Here is a 21,997-nt window from a genome sequence, read left to right as displayed (position 1 = left end):
GCTATGGGATTTACAGCATCTAGACTAGACTGCTAGTTGAACCATAACAAGGATATAATCTAATCGTCCTCTGTACGGTCACCGATCACCTCCATGTGAGCGATGTCAGCATCTATAATGGCGACAGATGGCAGGTTTGCGTCGTAGGATGGCGGTATAATAAACACAATAAAATATAGAAACTACGAAGAAAAAGAGGGGAGAACAACAGCAACCTCAGCATTTCGAGCAGCTCCGCCGCGGCACGCCGTGTCAACATGCCGTCGCAGAGGGTGTGCGCTCTACCACGGCAGCAGTCCCTGCTTCTGCCCCCTGTCATCAACCCGTTCATACAAGACACCAAACTGTGCAAGGCTGACATCATTAAAGTGAGTGCTATTGTCTGTACGACTTCTGGTTGCATCAGGATTCTGTTAAGAAATAATAAATAGCCCAACACCCAAGCCTAATTCCAAACTGAGGGAACGTGCAGTACACAGACAGGTAGCCTGCACATTGTGTGGCAATGACTTATAGCTTATCTATGGAGTATGGTACATTGGCATTCCTTTCGCAAAGCCTGTGTGCCCCACACCAATTCATTTTTCTTTTAAAAAACATAAACAATAGGGCCGTTGTGTGCTTTCTAGAAATCCTTTTGGTGTGGTCTCTAGAGTAGACTAATCGTGTGCTTACTAGTTCTGGTCTGTGCAGCCATGTACTATGTATGTATGTCATAGGTCAGACTGTACCATTCTTTGCATTGTATCTGTGACTACATTATGTTATGTTATGTTGGGGTGTGTGTGTGTGTGTGTGTGTGCTCCCCTTCTCCTCTTCAGTGTGTTCTCCTTGGGATATTCCTGGTCCCTGTTCGAGCCATCCTGTGTTCCCTGGTTCTCATGGTGACATGGCCGGTGGCTGTCATAATAACATTAATGCATCCAATGAAAGGAGCAGTGGAGCCCATGACAGGCTGGAGACGGTAACTCAAAAAATGAAATGCCCACCCCACCCACACATCTTTTGAGAGGGATCCAAAACACCCCCGAAAAACACTCAAACTCACAGCCCATCATCAAGACCACCTAGCAATCAGAGTACCTGGTCATAACTGTCAAATACAATACACAGACAGGAGCATGCTTGTAACATTGCTGTTGCATGACGCGAAAGAACCTTCTCTCGATATTTGCACTCTACTTGCAGACGGTACATATTTATTGTACTATTTACTGTTATTTGTGGCTGCTAAATGATTACATTGTACCACCTCTGTAACAACATGGAAACTAGTTAATTAGGATACACTTCTGAAATGAGTTCACAGGAATCAATAAGAAAACCCATGATAGTGTATTTCAACAGGAACAGGGGTTCATGCAATTGCAGACTGAAATTTCTGTGCTATCACCAAATAAATTCAGTCAATAGTATTGACAGTTGGCACTGTTGCGTCAGGGTGTCCTGGTTGCTCAGCTGGTTAGTAGGCAGACCTAATTGTGAACATGAGAAAACAGCCAGCAGTAAATGTCCTTTTCACGTAGTTTTATTTGACCTCTCCACAGACAGAGCAATGGACGTGTTTTAACCTAACAGGTCTTCCTCAGCGTCATGACAAGTGTAAAAATAATAAGTGATTAAGTGTGACCATGACATTTACTGTGAGCTGGTTGGTTTCTCAGTTTCATGACATTGTTGAGCCGTGCACCTTGAGACTGTTCTGGAGTGTTTCTCACAGACCGAATTGCCACACCATAGGTCTGTGCTATACTGTATTATAAAGCAAGAAAGCCAATTGTTGAGTAATGCATCTGCAGACCTCGCTGTGAACAATGATAGACCACAAACATATTTTTTACTGACACAGTGAGGAAACGATGTGTATGTGACAGCCAGGGAAGAGAGCGCTTATCTGGGTCAAGGCCTTAGTTATCTGTTGACTAATTTACTGCTGCAACCAGCTCATACGTTTTGTGTGTTGACAGTTAAAGTTGTACTGAATATTCGTACACGTTTGAGATTTAAGTAATATCTGCTATCTTGATAGCATATACTGTCACACATCCATGTGTGTTTTATATTGGCAGCTCATATTTTTGTACATGGTGTACTGAGGATCTATTCACAATAATTGATGTAGTATCATGGTTTATACACTGGTTAACACTCGTAAAACTGCCACTTCCTTAACTTCATTTATAGTTATTTCTTATTTGAGGAAGTTATTAAAGTGGACGTTAGGGGAAATTCCATACACTTGCATACTTAGTAAAATACAGCATATCTGGTTATCACAAAGGTTTGGTTAAAGATTATATGAATGACAAGTATTGCTTCCGTGCCAAGTCATGCCACTGCAGGATACCAAGTTATTGAAAAGACTTGATCAATTTATAATTGACACATTTAACGGACACTCGTATCTAGAGCTATTTACAGTACAAAGTGTAAGGTTGGAGTAAGTCGCATGAAACATAGTCAGTCTTCGGGTGGTGGCATGCCCACAGGCGTCTTCTTGTCACCACCAGTGTTGTGCGAGTGCATACACCCAGAGGTGTGAGGGATGTGATGTCGTTCTGCATCAGTTGTAGAGGTTTGAGATTGCAGTCAGTTCCTCACTTGCGGGGTGCCCTATGTACTGACTTAAACAGAACAAAGCCTGTGCCATGCCACATTAGGCACAGACCTAATCATGATCTTCCTGGTATTAGAGTCTGGCTCATAGCCAGTGGTGGCATCTTCTGCCTCTACCTATTCTGCCCAGCTTATCCCCACTTTACTAATGAAGCAGAAAGGCCTTGAAAATGCATTCAATGACGTTCTCGTCCTCTACTTCGTAAACCCTGTGTTGCCGAATAGGCTGCTGTTGCTTTGATAGCACTGCAACTATCGAGTATTTTCTTAGCGATGCATCTATGGGTTCCTTTTTTGATTAATCAAATACTGAGAAGCATGTTTTTATTTTTTAAATATACTGTAGGCTAGTGTGTATACTGTATATATCAACAAATCAATGCAAAAAAATTCTAATAGATCTTTTAGCGACCGAATCGATTAGACTGATCAACAACTTAAGCCCTACTGTATTCTTCATTGAGCAACAGTGTCACACAATAATAGCTGTGCGACAACATTCTTCCAACATTTTCACTTATAGTGACACACCCAAATAGGAATGCCAGGTTGAATGTGGTTCAGTGTTGTAGACCTACTTGACTTCATAGTTAGGGGCAGGGCTGTCACGATTACAATTTTAAGTTGACGATTAATTATCACACGATTTAATTGTGTATTTTGGCATTAAACATTGGAACATATGAATGCAACTTTTATTTATTCATTTATTTATTTTTGCTTCATAATCACAAATTGCACAGGCAGACACATAACTGAAATATAAAAATAAATTACTGACACATTAATACTTTCATGATTTTTTTTTAAATAGCGGAAGTAGCTGATCTACTAGCTTACAACATGACATGAAGTGTGTTGTAAGCCTTGTAGATCAGCTTTTTCTGCAATATTTGGGAAATGTTTTTGAAAATGTATGAACCTTTTTCTAGGCTACATGGAAACTATTATGACGATTATGCAAAAACAATTGCGATTGTCTCAAATAATTTCCATTGGGCGACTATGTAATAAGTGTCACAGTCCCAACCGTTCATCTTGGATGTGGTTCTGTTCGTTCAGGTTCATGTGTCGGAGAGTGATGGCGTTCTTGGGAAGGGCCTACTACTTCAGCATGGGCTTCAGAGTGGTGGTGAAGGGCAAGCAGGTAACCAGCAACGAGGCCCCCATCCTGGCAGTGGCCCCACACTCCACCTTCTTTGATGGGATCGTGTGCGTAGTGGCGGGCCTGCCCTCCACCGTGTCCCGCACCGAAAACCTGGCGACACCCATCTTTGGCAGTGAGTGTTGTCATTGTTATTCCTTTTCCTATTTACTTATTTTTATTTCAACACAAGGGTGATGGTGGTTGCTCGTTATGGCTTTGTGGGGGCGTAACTCTGGTGTCAAGGTTTCTTTGTCTGTTAAACACAATGATCGTGTTTGGACTTGTGGGATGTTGGAGAGTTCAGCAGCAGTAGTGTGACAGAATGGAGAAGATCGTGGCATTTTGTTTTGCATTATGGAACTTGAAGAAGAATTTAGGCCTGATGGCTATTGTTTTGGTACAGCCTGTCTTGTTTCAGCTTGTCCTTGAAGCAGTTCGAAGAGTATAACTATGGTCTGATCCCTGTGCTGTGCAAGGGGTATGACTGTGTGCCTGTGTGTGTGTGTATTGTCTCTCGCCCCAGGGTTTATTCGTTGCCTCCAGCCAGTGCTGGTGTCCAGAAAGGATCCAGATTCCAGGAAGAACACCATCCGAGAGATAGAGAGTAGAGCCAAGTCACAGGGGCACTGGCCACAGGTCAGATACTGTACACACACACACGCACGCACACACACACACACACACACACACACACACACACACACACACACACACACACACACACACACACACACACACACACACACACACACACACACACACACACACACACACACACCGATCATAGGGTCTCATAGAACAGCCCTACCATTTATAATCTGTTCATTTTGGGAGGAGGTACAGTACCTGATGAATGTCGTTGAGACCAAAACGTTGTAGCCAAATAAATTACTGCTGTAAGTGAAGATAGTGTGCAAGACTTGTGTGCTTCTACGTACCTGTCCCAGTAGGTGTGCAAAAGGACCTTTTCTCTGCAAATATGCCAAATTCATGCAAGTGGCGCTATATTAATTTGCTGCATTCACAATACATCTTGTCAATTTTTGTAAACAATTTGTGGCTCAGCATCACATAATCCTGGTTTGCCACAAGTTTTGTGAAGCCCCCATCTTCCTCAATGGAGATCAGCTACATATCCGTGGCTATCCTTTTTACAATTAACCTGGTCATGCCTTCTTGCCAAGTTTTAAGTAGTAGGGCTTGGACTGATGTCGCCACCACTTGCATCACTTGACGTCACTAAATCAAATAAAATTACTATCGCAAAGTTACATAATGTGCCCACATTATGTAACTTTGTAACTACTGCCCACATTATCATGTGAGAGATAACCTTTCTCTGTTAGGGAGATTTTGTAAGGTATCGGCAAATGGCCTACCCTCAACACACCCTGCGCCATATCTAATCCCTACACCATAGCTCCTCTAAGAGCCATAGAATAAAATAATAATAATAGCAACATAACAAAATTATTCTCAATTTATTCTGTGCGTGGCTAGTGGTAATATGTATGTGTATTAGAGGTCAAAGGGGTAAGTTCTCGCACCAAGTGAACTGCAATTGATAAGATTTCAGCAGCAAACTGAGTAGAGAGTTTGAATGAATGCAGTGTCAAGCAACACACTTTGCACATTAAATAGGGAGATTATAACTGAGCTAGAACCGGGAGTGTTGGCAGGAATGTGAAGGGGTGCATGTTACACACATTGTAAAGCCCTTTGGACAAAGGTGTTATAACAGAAAAAATATAAACCCTACCAGTTAATAATTAATACCCATGGCCTTTTACATGAAATGCATGTTAGATTCTATTCTTTGTTCCAGGTGCTGATTTTCCCTGAAGGGACATGTACAAATCGCTCATGTCTTATAACTTTCAAACAAGGTATGTTTATATACTCCTAATATTAATAAAACCTGCACCTGACTCGAATAATGTGTTGAGGATTTATAACCTATATACTGTAGATATCAGATATCAGGGACGAGCTTTCCATAATGGACAATTCAACTGCCAGTCTGGTCGTCTGTGTTTACTTAAATATGGACCACTCAAACCTTGCATCATGTGGGGGGAAAAATATATGTGGATAATTGCTTTGAAAATACTATGTTGTAAAGAAAAATCAATAAACATATGTTTTAAAAAAAGAAAAACCTTCCATCATACTACACTGTACGTCAAATAGGGAAAATATACTGATCTACAAGCTCACGACTCGGCACATTGTGAGCTTCTAACCCTAACCCACCATATCGCTCTGTCATTGTAACTAAGGTGCCTTCATCCCTGGGGTCCCAGTACAGCCTGTCGTCATGAGATATCCCAACAAGCTGGTAGGTACAACGCGCTTTTTCGGCGTGTGACAAATGCACACAACTACATATGATACTCAGTGTTATCGTTGCACAGAAAAAACTGAACAGATCTTTTGTATTATTTCATTCTGTTTTATGAAATACTTTTCACCTTTGCTATTATTATACTAGAAATATCTAATAACTTACTTTCCAGTGTGTGTGTGTGTGTGTGTGTGTGTGTGTGTGTGTGTGTGTGTGTGTGTGTGTGTGTGTGTGTGTGTGTGTGTGTGTGTGTGTGTGTGTGTGTGTGTGTGTGTGTGTGTGTGTGTGTGTGTGTGTGTGTGTGTGTGTGTGTGTGTGTGTGTGTGTGTGTGTGTGTGTGTGTGTGTTTTCCTTTTCTTTCTACCAGGACACAGTGACATGGACATGGCAAGGCTTCAGCTCGTAAGTGTCCACTCTTTTTGTGGTGTAATTGTTTGGACCTAAGCTTGAAGTCGTTGTAGTATAGAGACTGAGTATAGACTCATTGTTTTCAGATACCACCTATTTAACAGATATGAACTTTTACCAGTCCGTACTGGTACGAAACTTGAATTAGTGGAGTCAGTCTTTTTTAGCTCCAATCCCCAAGGTCAAGCCATTACAGAGTTGCATTGTTTATTCAGCACCAATATTAGAGGAAGTTGAACCATTTCTCGGATCTTGTGCACTTACAAAATGATGAAACATACTGCAGCAATAATGAGGAAGGACTTTGAAGTTCCTTGTTAATGGCATGGCACGATCAACATCTTAATGTTTTAGTCAGCATAGCACAACAGCATTAACACAAAAAACAACAACCTTTGGCCTCTTTTACAAGATATCACTAACTATTCTGTTGCTTTTGTTTTCATTGATTTCATTATTCAGGAAGAGTCTCCTGCTTCTTACATTGTCACAGCTCTACACTACTGTAGAGATTGAGGTAAAATGCAGCCTTTCTTCCGATATTTCTTTATAAGCAGCGCCATAGAATATATTTGCACATCCATTCATCGTAGGTTTTCTAATAATTTCCTACATTTTAGAAAAGTAGTCTAGCGAATGATTGATTGCCAGTTAAAATCCCAAGGCTGGTGGGGGAAAAACTGGACTGGGAATCTATGCTAGAAACTAAAAGGGGCATACAATGGTTCAGGAAGTAGAACGCTAGAGCTTTCATCTTTGAATTGGAAAGTCCTGGTTCCATCTCCCGCTCCTCTGTCCTTGTACAAGACACTTAACTTAACCATTCTATTCTGCTCAGAGTGAGCAAGTTGCTGGCTTGTATGGTTTCCTCTGCTGTTGTGGTGGTGTGAATGGGTGAATGCAATGCACATTATAAAGCACTTTGGAGAAAGGCACTTTATAATTTCACCATTTACCAGTACTCTGCCCTCCCTGAACAATTATCTCTGAGGTGCCATTGAGCAAGACTTTTGATGTTAATGTATGAAACCCTTTCCTTGTAACTCTGGTATTCCCCCACAATTTAAGGAAATGAGAATTTGCTTAAATGCTTAAATCTAAGCAAACCCTCATGCTTCAATGAGGGTCAAATGGTGGTTCTATGGTATACTGTATTGCATTATGTCTAATTATACAACAGGTAGTTGTATAATTAGAAAGAATGATTCTAATTAGAAATCTGATTGGTTGAAATCGCTCTCTACCCGTGCTTCAAACCAGCATCACTGCACACCTAATCAAAACATGAAAAAACAGCTGTATTGGGCAGTCCCCGCAGCCAGTGGCTACTAGCTATTAAAGCTAGGCGTTTGCATGTAAATCTTCAGTCGTATTGGCTACACCGGTCATTAAAATAAATGCTTTTTTAATCAAATATCTTAGTTATAATGAAATTGAGTTGACGTGTTTTTTTTAAAGGGTAACTGTTTTATAGCAATATTACACTCAAGGGTGTGTGTTAGTGTCATTAATGGCACTTCTGTGCTGCCTACAGAACTTGACTATCAGGCTCAGCTCGTTCCTGCAGCAACGCAGGCATGCCATTAATGACGTTAATGCACACCCTGTGCAGCACCATTGTAAGATTAGCGACCACTTTATGGAAGCTACCGTGGATCCGAATAAAGAAAGAAGGAATAAAGAGATGATCTAAAACGCTTTATCACAGATTGCACACGTTCATTTTAAAGTTGACTGCAGTCAGTGCAGTGGGAATCAAACTTCATTAATAGCATGTTTTACCCATTGAGCTGAATAAAATCATGTGTAAAACTCACTACTAATCAGTCTTAGTAATTGTACATACTATGAAGATTTACTCTAATGACGGAAATATTTGTTTGTGTTTTAACACAAGATGATGAGTTGTTGGAGGCTTTATTTGTACTGGTCTTGTCTCTGTTCCTCAGTTCCTTCCGACACAAATCCCCACTGAGGAGGAAAAGAAAAGCCCACCCCTGTTTGCCAGCGCCGTGCGAAACACCATGGCTCAGTAAGCATCTAGATATGTGTAAAGTTGTTGTAGGGTTATTATCGTTAACTACGAATACAACTAAAAAGGGAAAAGGTAATTTAGATTATGATACCTTTATTATCCCTGAAACTAATATTAAAACTAAATTAAAAAAAACTAAAAGGAACAATGAACTCAAACAAAATCAAATGAAAAGCAATTGCATGTAAAATTGTCTTTGTTTTAGTTTTTCCAACATTCTATCATGAATCCTGTCATCCCACCCTCCTATAAATGAAGGCTATCCTCACAATACCTAAAAAATCACACCTGTGTGAACTGAGTGGTGTAAGGTCTTATATAGCCTGTCTGACGTAATGAAATCATTTTTTCTGCACAGACTAACAAAGCCAGTTGTAGGAGTGGTTTACACCACTCAAAAACGAAATGAAATCACACCTGTGTGAAGTGAGTGGTGCCCATAAAACTTAAAATCTTAAAACTAATCCATAATCAAACACCAACATCAAACTATAATGGCCCTATTTCCCAAAGGACACATGGTGTAAGATGTATGGTGTTGCACATGCTCAGATGCCCTCTAGGCCGCACACAGAAGCCTGTGAACATAAACATTCCGTGCATAGATGTGCCACGCAATGGTAGGCCTCAGGTCTATCATTCTGAAATTTAATTTAATAATATTTGGACTACTGATAGCCTACTGTCAGCTGTCCAGCAGTCCAAATATTATTAAATACATTTTCAGAATGGTAGATCTGAGGCCTACCATACCAGGCCTGAGGCCTACCATTGCGTGGCACATCTATGCATGGAATGTCTATGTTCACAGGCGTCTGTGTGCAGCCTAGAGGGCATCTGAGCATGTGCAGCACTACAAGTATTACACCATATGCGTTTGGGGAAACCCAGCCAATAACTGTGATATGTTGTGATGCAGAAACTTACAGTATATCTAATAATGACGATAGCCCCCACTATCCTGTTTATGAAGTACACAACACCACCCTGCCCATACAGATGACTGCCACATGCAATGGCATGCACTGGCAGACTGCCACTGAGGAGTATAATGAATGTCTAGCTAGTAGCTGAATGTTGAAATGGATGCAACAAGTCATCTAAACATCCTTTGGACATGACGTGAGGATCACTGGCGCCTGGCATGCTGGTCTTGCAAGCAAAATGGAGCTAACAACCCAAAAATATCCAGTCATTGGCATTCAAGTGGGAAAACGGAAGAATGACAAGAATTGTGCCAAAGCACACAGACAACTACACAAAACAACTACTGTAGTCCTGACATAGAGGAACATCCCTGCAAAGGGTTATCGAAATCACACATCTTCCCTGATTGCATAATCATAATAATAATCAAAATAATAAGGGTATTCCCGGGGCCTGATAATGGGCATACAGCACTGCATGTGCCTCTGTGTGTGATCAGATCTTATATTCCTGTCTTATAGGTGTAGGGGATGGTATCGCTGCTGTCAGGTGGAAACCTGTCAAACTGTTACTTTCAGGAAATTGTTAATGAACTGTGTTCCAATGGATCCAGTGTAGTTATTATTAATATTTAGTCACAAGCTCTTGAGTCTTGTTAATATATAAAACCCACAGACACACTTAACAACTTAACTTTCACTTTAAAAAAACATTAAAACTGAAATAGCACAAATAGCCGATCTGCAAGATCACAACGTGCCGCATCCTGGCTGACGCAATTGTGAGCTTATAGATTGGCTATTTTGCTACTTTTCTGTGACATAATAGTATAACGACGTAGGATGTGAATTTATGGGAAAAGAATGTTAAAACATTAAAAGGAGATACAAGGTTTCTCGCCCGACTGCAACGATATGTGATATATTATTTGTGTGTCTGTCTGTCCATGCTCTTCTAATGCGGTCCTTGTTCAGGGCTCTGGGAGTTCCAGTGACGGACCACACATATGAAGACTGCCGCCTGATGATCTCTGCTGGGGAGCTGACACTGCCCATGGAGGCTGGCCTGGTGGAGTTCACCAAAATCAGCCGAAAACTCAAGTACGAACCAGGGTTGGAAAATCAACCAAATGTGAAGTTTATGTTTATTCAACTTTCAGCATGATCACAGGTTTTAAAAGACAGGTGCCATTAAAAACACTGAATTATTTTGCCGATCACAAATATAAAACTTCAAATCTAAAATGCAATAGCCTATCTAAAAATCCAAATGGTGTAAAACTCAAATCTAAAATCCACTATCATTTAAAAGTCCACACATATATGGGATTGGTGATTTTCTGTATCTCTCAGTTCTGCATGATGGGGTGTCCAGGTCGTCTCCATTTCTAGTTTGACGTCCAGAGATCTCTTTTCTGAGGGGAGGTAGCCAGTTCCTGAAGTTAGATTTGAACAGCTTCCTGGCGAAGTCAAGGCATAGGTGGGTGCGCCTCTCTGCTAGGGTGCACAATGTGAGGGTGTGGAGAGCTCCTGTGTATCCCGAGTACCTCCGGCCAAGAATGATTCTGCAAGCCCGTTTTTGGACTCTTTCCAGACTTTTAGTCTGGCTGGCAGTCAAGGAACTGTGCCAGACTGGGGCTGCATATTCTAGCACCGGGCGCACATAGCCTGTGTAGATTGAAACCAATTCAAGGTCTTGGACCCCAAATTTCTTCAGGCGACATAGGACAAAGAGCTTTCTATTGGCTGAGGTCAACATATGGTCTACCTGACTGTCCCATTTCAAGTTCGCTTGAATGGTGACCCCCAGAACCTTTACTGAGTCACACACTTCTAGTATGTTTTGGTCAATGGAGAATGTTGGGAGGGCCGGTTTCTGTCTCATGCCAGTGACATGTATGACTTTGCATTTTCTTGGATTCAGTTTCATTTTGTGCTCGTTTACCCAGATGTCCAGACCATTCAGGGTCTTTTGGAGGGTGCAGGGAACCTTGGGCTTCCACGACTGGGCCATGGTCATATCATCCAGTGGTGTGTTCCATCCCGGAGGGCGCTGTTGATCAGTGCTAGGAAGATTATAGGCCCTAATACGGTTCTCTGTGCGACTCCACATGTGGGGTATTCCCAATCAGACAGGTGTCCTTGGTAGCGCACTTTTTGTTGCCGATCAGTCATGAAGCTGCAAATCCATGGAATCAGACCTGGTCTCACTCCTAAATCAAGGAGACACTGCACTGCCACTGTGTGGTCTACAGCATCGAAGGCCTTGGCAAAGTCTGTTGTAATTACTGTGCACACTGAGCCAGCAACATCACTGGACCTATAAACAAAGTCCATTAAACTGACTAGATTGTGTGTTGTGGAACGGTTCTGTCTGCTGCCAAACTGCATGGGGTCTAGGTTTGGCGTGATGTCGTTAAGAATCCAGTTCCCAGCAAAATGTTCACATATTTTTGAGAGTTGAGCTGTTAATGAGATCGGTCTCAATTCATCTATGTTGCATGGGGACGATTTAGTAGCCTCTTTCCATTGTCTAGGAACGACCCCTTCATCAAATGAACTGTTGATGATGTCACAAAGAGGAATACTGATCTCACATGCAAACTCTTTCAATATTTTGGGGGGGATCATGTCTGGGCCAGGGGATTTATGACACACAGGCTCACTGTGCTTGGTTTTTAGATGTATTGTGTGAGTGCTGCTTTCCAATTTCTGTGCATTTCTAATCCCTGCAAATACATTTGTCTTGCCAAGTTGCCATATTTTAGAGCTACATTGCAGTTCATTGCTTGCATCACTGACTTTGAATCATAATCCCTTTAACCACTTTGAACATGGCATCCTTATTTTGGGCATGCCATTACGGGCAGAAAACCTTCAAAAAGAGTAAATAAAAATCAAATTAACAAACAAATAAATAGGCTGCCAAGTACACTAATACAATTGCAGATGTACACGCTCGCAAGTCGCAACACGATGTGAAGTCAAGCTTCTCAGTCAGCTATTTTATTAATCGGAGCATAAGTGGTTACATGAGATGAATATGTGTTTTAACTCGTTCCGGTTGCTTTGGGGCAGACATATCATCAGATTGCACAAGAATACTGTGTCACAGTAGAAGGACTGAACATGGCATACAGTACAGAAGGACAGGCCAAGACATATGAATAGTGTTCTTTTAACACTTCAAACAAGAATATAGTACAACAAAAATTACATTTGGCTGTAAACCTAACACTTCACCTCACCTACTGTACGCCCACCATTTCCTCAACCCTCACATCAAGTCATTGTGTCCTTGCTCGGTCTCCCCATGCAGCCTGAAGTGGGACAACATGAAGGCGGAGTTGGAGGGCTTTGCTTCCATGGCCGCCTCCTGTCAAGGGGGACGCATCAACATCCAAGAGTTCTCTGCCTTCCTGAAACTGCCCATCACTCCGGTGCTGGAGGAGCTCTTTGCTCTGTTTGACAGGGTGAGATAATAAAGCAATAAGCCGCAGTAGTGTTTACCGTAGATTTTACAATTAGCTAAGAGTCTACCCGCTAATTTGTAAAATCAATGTGACATGGTGGCCAACTTGTAAAATATATATATATATAATATTAATGCTAGTAACCCATTTAGACCTGAGGCCTTCTAAAACCTAACCTAAGGTTTTCTGAAAACCTTCAAATTCTTATTAAAAAAAACCAATTGCTATAATGATACACAAAAGCCTGTTGTATGAGACAGAGAGGTAGCTTCCTCTCTCATGAAAGTTAAAATAATGTATAGGTTACATCAGGTCTAAATTTGTTAATTTAACCACTATACTTTGATTGGGGTCCCCAGCACTCTATACTAGGCCTACTATATTTCCCTCTACACTAAGGGCCCTATTTTGCGTGTCTTAAGTACCAGGTCTTATTACTTAACTTAAGACCTGGAGGCGTGGTCAATGCCATTTGGCTATTCTGAGTGGCCAAACGGCATTGACCATGCCTCCAGGTCTTAAGTTAAGTCATAAGACCTGGTTACTTAAGACACGCAAAATAGGGCCCTAAATGTCTTTGCCATTTGTAGATCGGCTATTTACCCAGAATGTCCACCCCAGATTAGGGACTCTACGGGTTCATGTGACTAAAGAAAATAGGTTTAACCCTTTGACCTTCTCCAGGATGGAGATGGCACCATTGACTTCCGAGAGTATGTGATCGGTGTGAACGTCCTGTGTCGACCAGCCAACACTGAAGAGGTTCTGCGCATGGCTTTTCAGGTGGGAAACTCATATTCTGCTGTCTCACTGTTGTTCGACTTTGCTGTTTCTTGAGGGGTGCCAATGTGGCAGCCAATTTTAATGTTTGCTTGTGGGTGCCGTTCACTTCACACAAGTTTGATTTGTTTTCTCTGTTTTTGGAAATGTTAGTTTTTGTTGCGTTGTACTGTATGCATCTGTATTTTGATAAATCCTAAATCTTCTATCCACTGTTGGAATAATAATAATAATTGTAGGTCAGAATGACCTGACCACATTTCCCCTAGGAAGTCATGAATATTTTATTTCCGTGTCCAGACAATTTCTTGACCCATCCCACATGGGATTATCAGACACATCAGATAAAATAATAAATTGCATTCCAACCAGCAACGCATAATACAACCTGATTTTAAACAAGACACATGCAGTACATTCATATAGACCTGTACATGGAACTTATAGTTAAAACAAATACAGTTCATCGATAATACAGTTCATCTAGAAGTCACCTTTCTCCTATGCCACGTTTTATAAAGTATTCTGAAAAATATTCTGAAAATTACCAAAAACATGACGAAAAATAAATTCAATTAAGAGCACATCAGGTTTATAGTAGCAGGGGTGTGGACCTTTTACATGTTCATCTACTAAAGACTAGTTGGTAGATGAGGTTTTTGCTCTGATTAATGTTCAATATGAAATAAATTAATTCATAAATAACTTGAAAGTATAACTCAGGATTTTCTATAAATGCGTAGATTAAGGATGGACTAGAATTGTGCAGATACTGTAAGAGGTTTCTGACCTGGCAACGATATTAAAAGATTGTAATGTGTTGCTGTGTGTTATCTGTCAGTTGTTTGACACAGACAAGGATGAGAGGATCACTCGGGAGGAGTTCAGGGCTCTACTGCGCTCCACTCTGGGCGTGTCTGATCTCAACATGGCCAAGCTCTTTAAGGCCATCGATGTCGACGCCTCTGGCTTCATCACCTTTGGTGTGTACACACACACACACACACACACACACACACACACACACACACACACACACACATACACTACACACAGTTCAGATCACTGGTTCTCAACTTGTGGGCCAGTGGGCCCCCCAAATCCTTGGCTTTTCTAATTCTAATGATGGCATTAATATTAAAAAAGTGATACCAACAAATAAGAACTTAAAGTATTCAATGTTGATTCCATTGATCCAAGCCGCAACAAAATCGATTGATTCATCATTAAAATATCCATGCGCTAGAAATGTATGATGCGCCCATAGGGCCGCAAATGCTTTCAAGGTTTTCAAGTTGGCCCTGATCCAGAAAAGATTGAGAACATGTATCATTGCCGTCTTGTATCTCCATACTTCAGCTTTTAAGGTGCGTTGTGAGCTTGTACATCATCTATTTTTGGGACAGTAAAATTGGTGGAGTCTGTGGGTTTTATAAATATTGAAAGAAAGAACTTGTGATGAAATAAGTGTATTGGATCCATTGGAACTGTATTTGCATTCCACTTACACAGAGAAATACTCTTCACTGAATGATAAATGCAATGCCGTGTAAAAAGGGTGGGGTTCAGCTTTGCTTAACAGTGCCACCTGGTGGACACCAGTTTTGGCCCTCGTTGCCACCGAAGCCCATTATAAATAAAAGAAAGAAATTGAAATTATATTGTGCATGTCATGTGAATGTCATCACCTGCACACCAGATTAGAGGAATTTTCAAAATATGGATTCAAAAGAAAAAAAAAGGCGTCCATAGGCGTCACGTGGCACTCTGGGACATAAAGGGGAGCTGTCCAAAGGCGTCACGTGGCATGGAATGAGTTAACCACCCGTCAACCTGGCATCCGTATTTCGGGCATGACATTATATGCAAAAAAATACTAATAATTGAATTATTCTAATTAATGACCCTGTCTTTGTCTGTGCGTCCTGGTAACAGCTGAGTTCCAGGCCTTCGCCATGAGTCATCCAGCGTATGCCAAGCTCTTCACTACGTACCTGGAGCTCCAGCGATACCAGGCCCTCCAGGAATCCGGGATGGACGATGAGGAACAGGCCAGTTACGCTAACCAATCAGTGGACAAACAGGAAGAGAGCACGTCTGATAAGAAAGATGACTGAGATTTGGGAGGGAGTGGGGACGTGGGATTTTTCCTTTTTTGGACTGCACTGAAAGTTAGATGGGTGTATCTGTTGCATGGAGATGGACAACTCAAACAGTTATTTGCACTGATTTTTATTTTTTTATTTTCTTTCTGGAGAAGCAAAATCTACTAGCTCTTACCACAGCAGTGCTAAGTGAACCTCACTGTATAAATTGGCAGGTGCGTACTTGCCTTTTTTATTATTATTATCATGACGTGTGAGTGCCTTATTAAGATTAGCAAGAGCAGGTGTGCCATAAGCCAACGGTTTTAGAAACGGACGTCTTCAGTGTCTGTTAACATAGTTAAATGCTAACGGACAAACACATTGTGTGCATTTGTGAGCAGGTGCAAAGTTCATGCCCTCCACCAGGCACACTGGGGTTCAATTCCTGCATTTCCTCACGGGAGAAAAAGATTATTATTGATATTATTATGATCTCTGTCACTGTACTTGCGATTCCTACAGTTTGGTCTAGGAGACTAGGAGGCATAGCATGTTTTAGTGCATGCGTTTACATTCGTGAAACTCCTCCCTGTCGGGTGAAGAGAAGGCTCCAAGTGTGGAGACGTGTGGTTGTATAAATGTATACACATTCATAACTGGTTCCCAAACACTGGGGTGGGTCCCGGATACATTTTCATGTGTCCCTTTTATTTTTTTTGTTTCCTACATTTTGTTTTTAATTATCATTTTCAAAACCCTTTCAAAAAAGGTTCATTGATTATTTTTCAGTAATTTCGTGAAGAAAAATAAAATAAAAATAAATTCCATAAATTAGAACACAAATGTTTAAGAAGTAGTGAAAATAGGCAATCTATATTGAACTTGTAGATCTGATATTTTCACTGTAGTTTGGGTCCCAGGCAAACATCTAATTTCTCTTTTGGCTTCTTGAGCTAAATTGTTTGGGAACCACTGGTCTACACCCTCCCTGAGACCCAACAGTACAGGTTGTCAGTGACAGAGACTATTTTGACATGAAGTGATTTTAATAGGATACAAAACATGTAGGAACTTGAAGTGCAAGTGGGAATAACTTTTCAGGAAGTTGGGTGTCAAGTCAGTTCACAGTGTTAGGGGTGTCTTCACCGCATATGCCTGGCGTCCCTATTTTGGGCATGTCATTAAAGGCAAAAAAATCTAAAGGATCTAAAATAGCAGATCTACAAAATAGATTGGCTATTTTTGCCACACCACCTTTGTACGCTGAGGTATAAAATAAAGCTTACGTGGTTAAATATTGTGACACTGTATTATACATTTTACCTGGACTTGTATATTTTTTAGATCTTAGTGCACTGCAGCCTCAATAATCCTCTGTACACTGTGCTTACCCTAGCATCGACAACAGCCAGACTTCTAGCTCTGTATTTCTACATGCTAGCCGCGTCGGTATTAACAGTCTATATTGACTGAGATTTCCAAACCTCACAATTTTATAACATTTCACTTTTTTAATGTAGGAAAGTCCTTTTGACAATATGTTGCAGAATTAATTACTGCACTTCCTCTTTTTTTTTCTTTTTTTTTTATAATGCCCAATCTGGCAACCTCACAGTGGTGCAGTATGGAAATAATGTCTGCAAAGAGCATACATGCTGTGGTTTCCCCTGTTTCACCAGCGCTCAGGGACATGGACCTTGTAAGACGCCGGTATAATTAGCTAAAGGTTTTGCTCTGCATCTGTATCTATTTGCATTTCCATTGAAGAAGAGTGTTGTTGCTGATGCAGCAGTGTGTCTGCACAGCGTTAAGTCGACTAAAGCAGAGCAACCAGCTGAAAATAGGGCAATTTGTGAGCAAAAAGGCAACAGTGTCTATTCACCAGAGCATATTCCAATGGGGGTATGCCTTCGAATTATCTCGGCCGCGTTGCTATTTATTTAGGATGCGTCGCAATTATGATTTTTTTGTTAACACAGCAAAAGTTTGCTTTCTTGCAATAAAACGAGTACCATTTTAACTCTGCTTTTGTTTGTTGTGTCCTTTGTGATTTTGTATATCACAGTGAGGAAACTTGTAATCAGTAGTTTCTTAGACTTTGTAATTGCTTGTAATGAGGTGTGAATGCGGCACTGAATACCTTTTCTACCCCCTCCTGTTCTTCAAACGGCCACCAGGTGCCAGCAGTTCTCCATAGAAATGATTATATGGATCTGCAACACAAGTCCTGAATCTACACAAGTACACATGGTCAGTACCTGTTGGTGAGTTAGCAGTGCCATTTACAGGAATAACCCCCAACTTGAACATTCGGAGGCAAGGGCCAATTATATTTTATTAAAGGAAATGCATTGGGGAAAGAAAAAAAAGTGAAAAGCTTCGGCTTCAAGAGACAAATATCTGAATTTGAATTTGTATTACTTGCTCATTACAAAAGCAAATGGACAAAATGTTAGCTAATGTCCATACATATTGGTAGGATTGGCTATGGTTAGAATTGTATTGATTCTGATTCTGCTTATCAATTCTGGTTCTTATTGATTAGGGAATCAATAAGAACCAGAATTGATGAGCAGAATTTTTATTCCATAATGGTAAGATAAAAGAGGTAAAATGTTTAGATATCACAACTATCTTCATTATTTTTTAGCATTAACTGAAGTAAATACAAATAGTAATACTGGTATCTACATCAACCGAACACAATTGTCCCTGTGAATTTATTTAATCAATACATGTCAACTTTGGAAATGTGATTGATTGAATAAATTAACAGTTTGCGGGGAGAAAAACACAGGAAAGTGCAGAGATGACACCACAAAATCTTGTACACATAAAAAAAAACATGGGACCATTAAATGATTAGGATTTTGATTCTGATTGAATTCTTCATTTTATATTTGAATACTGAACCCTATACATATTGGAAGTTCAAAACCATAAGCAACTGTACCATCTGCTCCAGTTTCAGCATTGAGAAATACTGAAATAATTACCGGTAGTCGAATTCAGGTGAAAAGTAAATGATATCGATCTATGTTTCTGATGTTCCACAGGCTAATTTGTTGGACAATACCAGCTGTATTGAGTCTCTGAACATCACTCTTAAGTTTCAAGCTTAATCAGCGCATGGTGCTGTAAAAGTTGTACAATGGAACTTTAATCTGTTGGTTTGTGCTTCACGTCAGACCTTTTGTCCTCCACTTAGCTGGCCTTTGTGTAGATACCTGGGAAAATAACATGATCTGTAAATGACTTTCTTTCCAGATTCACTGACCCACAGACCACATTAGACATGTCTGATTTGACACACTCCACCTGATGAGGCATGCTCAACACTTTAGATACATCAGCTATGTAGCCCCTAGATACCTCTCTCTCTCTCTCTCTCTCTCTCTCTCTCTCTCACACACACACTGGCAGAGGAGCACAGGATGAATGATGGAGAGCAAAGCGCTTCATTAAAAGCCTGCTGTTAGACTGTGATTACCAGCTGTGATTATCCACCTTCAATTTGTTTTAACCTTTTCAAACGTACCTGGCCCCACTTCATTTTAATCACAATTGATGAGATGGCATGGAATCAATTAAGTCATGCTGTTGTCACACTTGTTTTTCCTCCCACCCACAACACTGGCTGGCTCTCCTCCTCCCCCTCCCCTCCCCATCCGGTTACCCACTCCATCTCTCTCTTACTCTGTCGTATGATGGTGTCGCACGCCAGAAATAGCCGATCTGCAAGCTCACAACGAGTCACGTCCGCGGCCTGTTGTGCGCTTATAGATTGACTGTTTTCGGTCCGCAACACCGCCGCACGGAGGGGCATAAATCGCACTCCTCTCGCTCTCTCCTCTGGGTTGCTGTTGTGTATCGCTGTATCCATTTCAGCCCCTGCCCCGGGGGCTGATCCTGTCTTAGTAGATTGTGAGAGTTATGCGTTCGTAATCTCATTTGGTCTTCTCAGGTCCTGTGAGAGTGAGGAGGCATCCTGTGTTTTTGTTTGTGGACTGAGGCTTGTGTGCAGGCGGCCTTCAGATGGATCGAGGTGGGGAGAGCTGGACGGAAAGGTCAGAGCAGACAGGCCGCGGCTATTAATTTGATGCGACCTATAATCGAGGGCCTCCCAGACTCCTAAAGGTAACTTGGCTCTCAGGCGAGGTGGAACATGTGAAATGTGTCTTTAAGTTTTCAATGCACAAATTAACGGGGTCATGCCTATGTTCCCTCAGACATCTGTTTCCTCATCCAAAAATACACCATGTTCCCTCAATCCTACTGTATGTTCCCCCATCCTATGTTCCCTCAATCCATATTCCCTCATCCCAAAATAGACCCTCAGCATCGAATTGATGCTGTTGGGGTCACCTGTTACAACATGTATAATGCATTATAATGTGCTTCACTGCTTGTAAGGCATTATAATACTCGTTATAAAGGTTTATAATATATATTTATAATAATGCGCTAGACCTCTGGGAGATGGAAAGCTGAGGTGGAGCGCAACACCTACCATCAGCTCCCAGTACTTACCGCACAACATCAAGCCGTGCTACTCATACGCTGAGTTGGCAGCGGTGGCCGAACGGTTTGCGGAGCGGTCTTGATACCGGAAGGTCGCCAGTTCGTATCCCCGGACCGGCACGTTAAAATTACCACCGCTGAAGTGCCCTTGAGCAAGGCATTGAACCACTACCATGAAATGTTCTATGAGCAGGGCCTGGCTGTAAACAAGTATCTGATGCTTAGTCCAGTTACCCTGGGTAAATATAGTAACTTTGCTTTGCTTTGCTTTTGCCCGGGATAACCCATAACCTTGCAGTCGAAAGGCGAGTGCTCTACCCGGACACGAATCATGACATGTTTATAATGTATTAGCCTGGCCCAGCCAGCGTGCTTTCTTGTCTAGAGGAACGGGCGCGCTTGAAGCAAGCGCTGGAGAATATTGGTTCGCCGATCAGAGCAATTCCCCCTCCGCCCCCTCCCCTCCCTGGTAGAAAACAGCGGAGAAAACTGTAAAATATAAACAGCACACAAATATGCAGCCAAAAATGTTTTTTTGGCTGTAAACCAGCCTGCTCAAACTCGATAATAATAATGATATGATATACTACATTTAATGAATACCCTTTGTTTATATTTGTTTATTTATATTTTTTCACAGAATCAAAGGTTTTATGGGCATGATTCACCAGTATCCTGGGTGGCTTGATAGACTTAAAATAATTGATCACATATTTTTGTAAATCTCTATGGGAAACATGAATGGCCGATTTTTCAGTGGAACTAGAAAACCATGCCCACTGCTATGCCCTACATACTGTATATTAACAATCTACAATTAAGGGTTGAATTGTAGATTGATAAGAAGGGATTTTTGGGAAAGTTTTTGAGGCTTGACAGTTGCAGTGTAGACTGTATAGAGAAAGGAAATGGGAGAGAGAGCAGGAGAGTAGCGTTAATGCTTGTTTAGGGTATGTATGATTTACTTTTTTGCCAGCCAAGTCTATGGACATTAATGCTTGTTTCGGGCCATTATGATTTCTTTAATTATTATTATTATTTAAGATTTGTGCCTTTTTATTAATAGTTTCAAGTGAAGACGGACAGGAAAGAGAGAGAGAGAGAGACAGGGAGAGACATGCAGCAAAGTTTGTCATGAACGGGGCTCGAACACGCAACGTGCTGTCAGGCCAGAGCCTATATATATGTGGCATGCGCCTGGACCACTAGGCCAGCAGGCACCACGTTTTGATGTAACTTTTTTGCCAGCCAAGTCTATGGACTTTAATGTTTGTTTAGGGCACAAAATGACAATGTAAGACGTAATCTGGCTAATATACTGCCCTCGCTGTGCCCCTCACTTCACACAAGTGTGATTTATTTTTGCCTAAGGCACGTCTTAGGCAAAAATACCACCGCAACACTACCCCATATCTCAATGCTGGGCCACCACATCGCACCGTGGGTCACCGTGACACTGCGTGACAGTCCTAAACGTGCAGCTGTACTGCTGCCTGTCAGCGTGTCCTTGAGTAGAGTATTGAGCACTCCACTGCTCCAGTGAACTATTGAGTGGTCAAGGACACACATGCAAGCAGTTTATCACTCACACACTCCCACGTGAGAGCGTGTGTAACCCTTCTCTACGCCCTGTGGCTGTAACTATACCCCCACCCCCAAA

General features: G+C 41.4%; 1 protein-coding gene across 1 annotated transcript; it reads left to right on the top strand.

The window, feature by feature from the left end:
• The first annotated feature begins 4 nt into the window (after positions 1-4).
• Positions 5-17,841, top strand: lpcat2 (lysophosphatidylcholine acyltransferase 2). Its single transcript, XM_079498004.1, has 14 exons — positions 5-368; positions 822-964; positions 3,679-3,896; positions 4,287-4,399; positions 5,589-5,649; positions 6,043-6,101; positions 6,475-6,509; positions 6,978-7,032; positions 8,465-8,547; positions 10,452-10,577; positions 12,796-12,949; positions 13,634-13,732; positions 14,571-14,712; positions 15,665-17,841. Exons 1-14 carry the CDS (start codon positions 258-260, stop codon positions 15,844-15,846), a joined length of 1,581 nt encoding a protein of 526 aa, XP_079354130.1. The 5' UTR covers positions 5-257; the 3' UTR covers positions 15,847-17,841.
• Positions 17,842-21,997: the final 4,156 nt, after the last annotated feature.

Source organism: Electrona antarctica, assembly GCF_951216825.1.
Source record: "Electrona antarctica genome assembly, chromosome: 3".
Taxonomy (NCBI): domain Eukaryota; kingdom Metazoa; phylum Chordata; class Actinopteri; order Myctophiformes; family Myctophidae; genus Electrona; species Electrona antarctica.
This window is presented reverse-complemented; position numbering and strand designations above follow the sequence as displayed.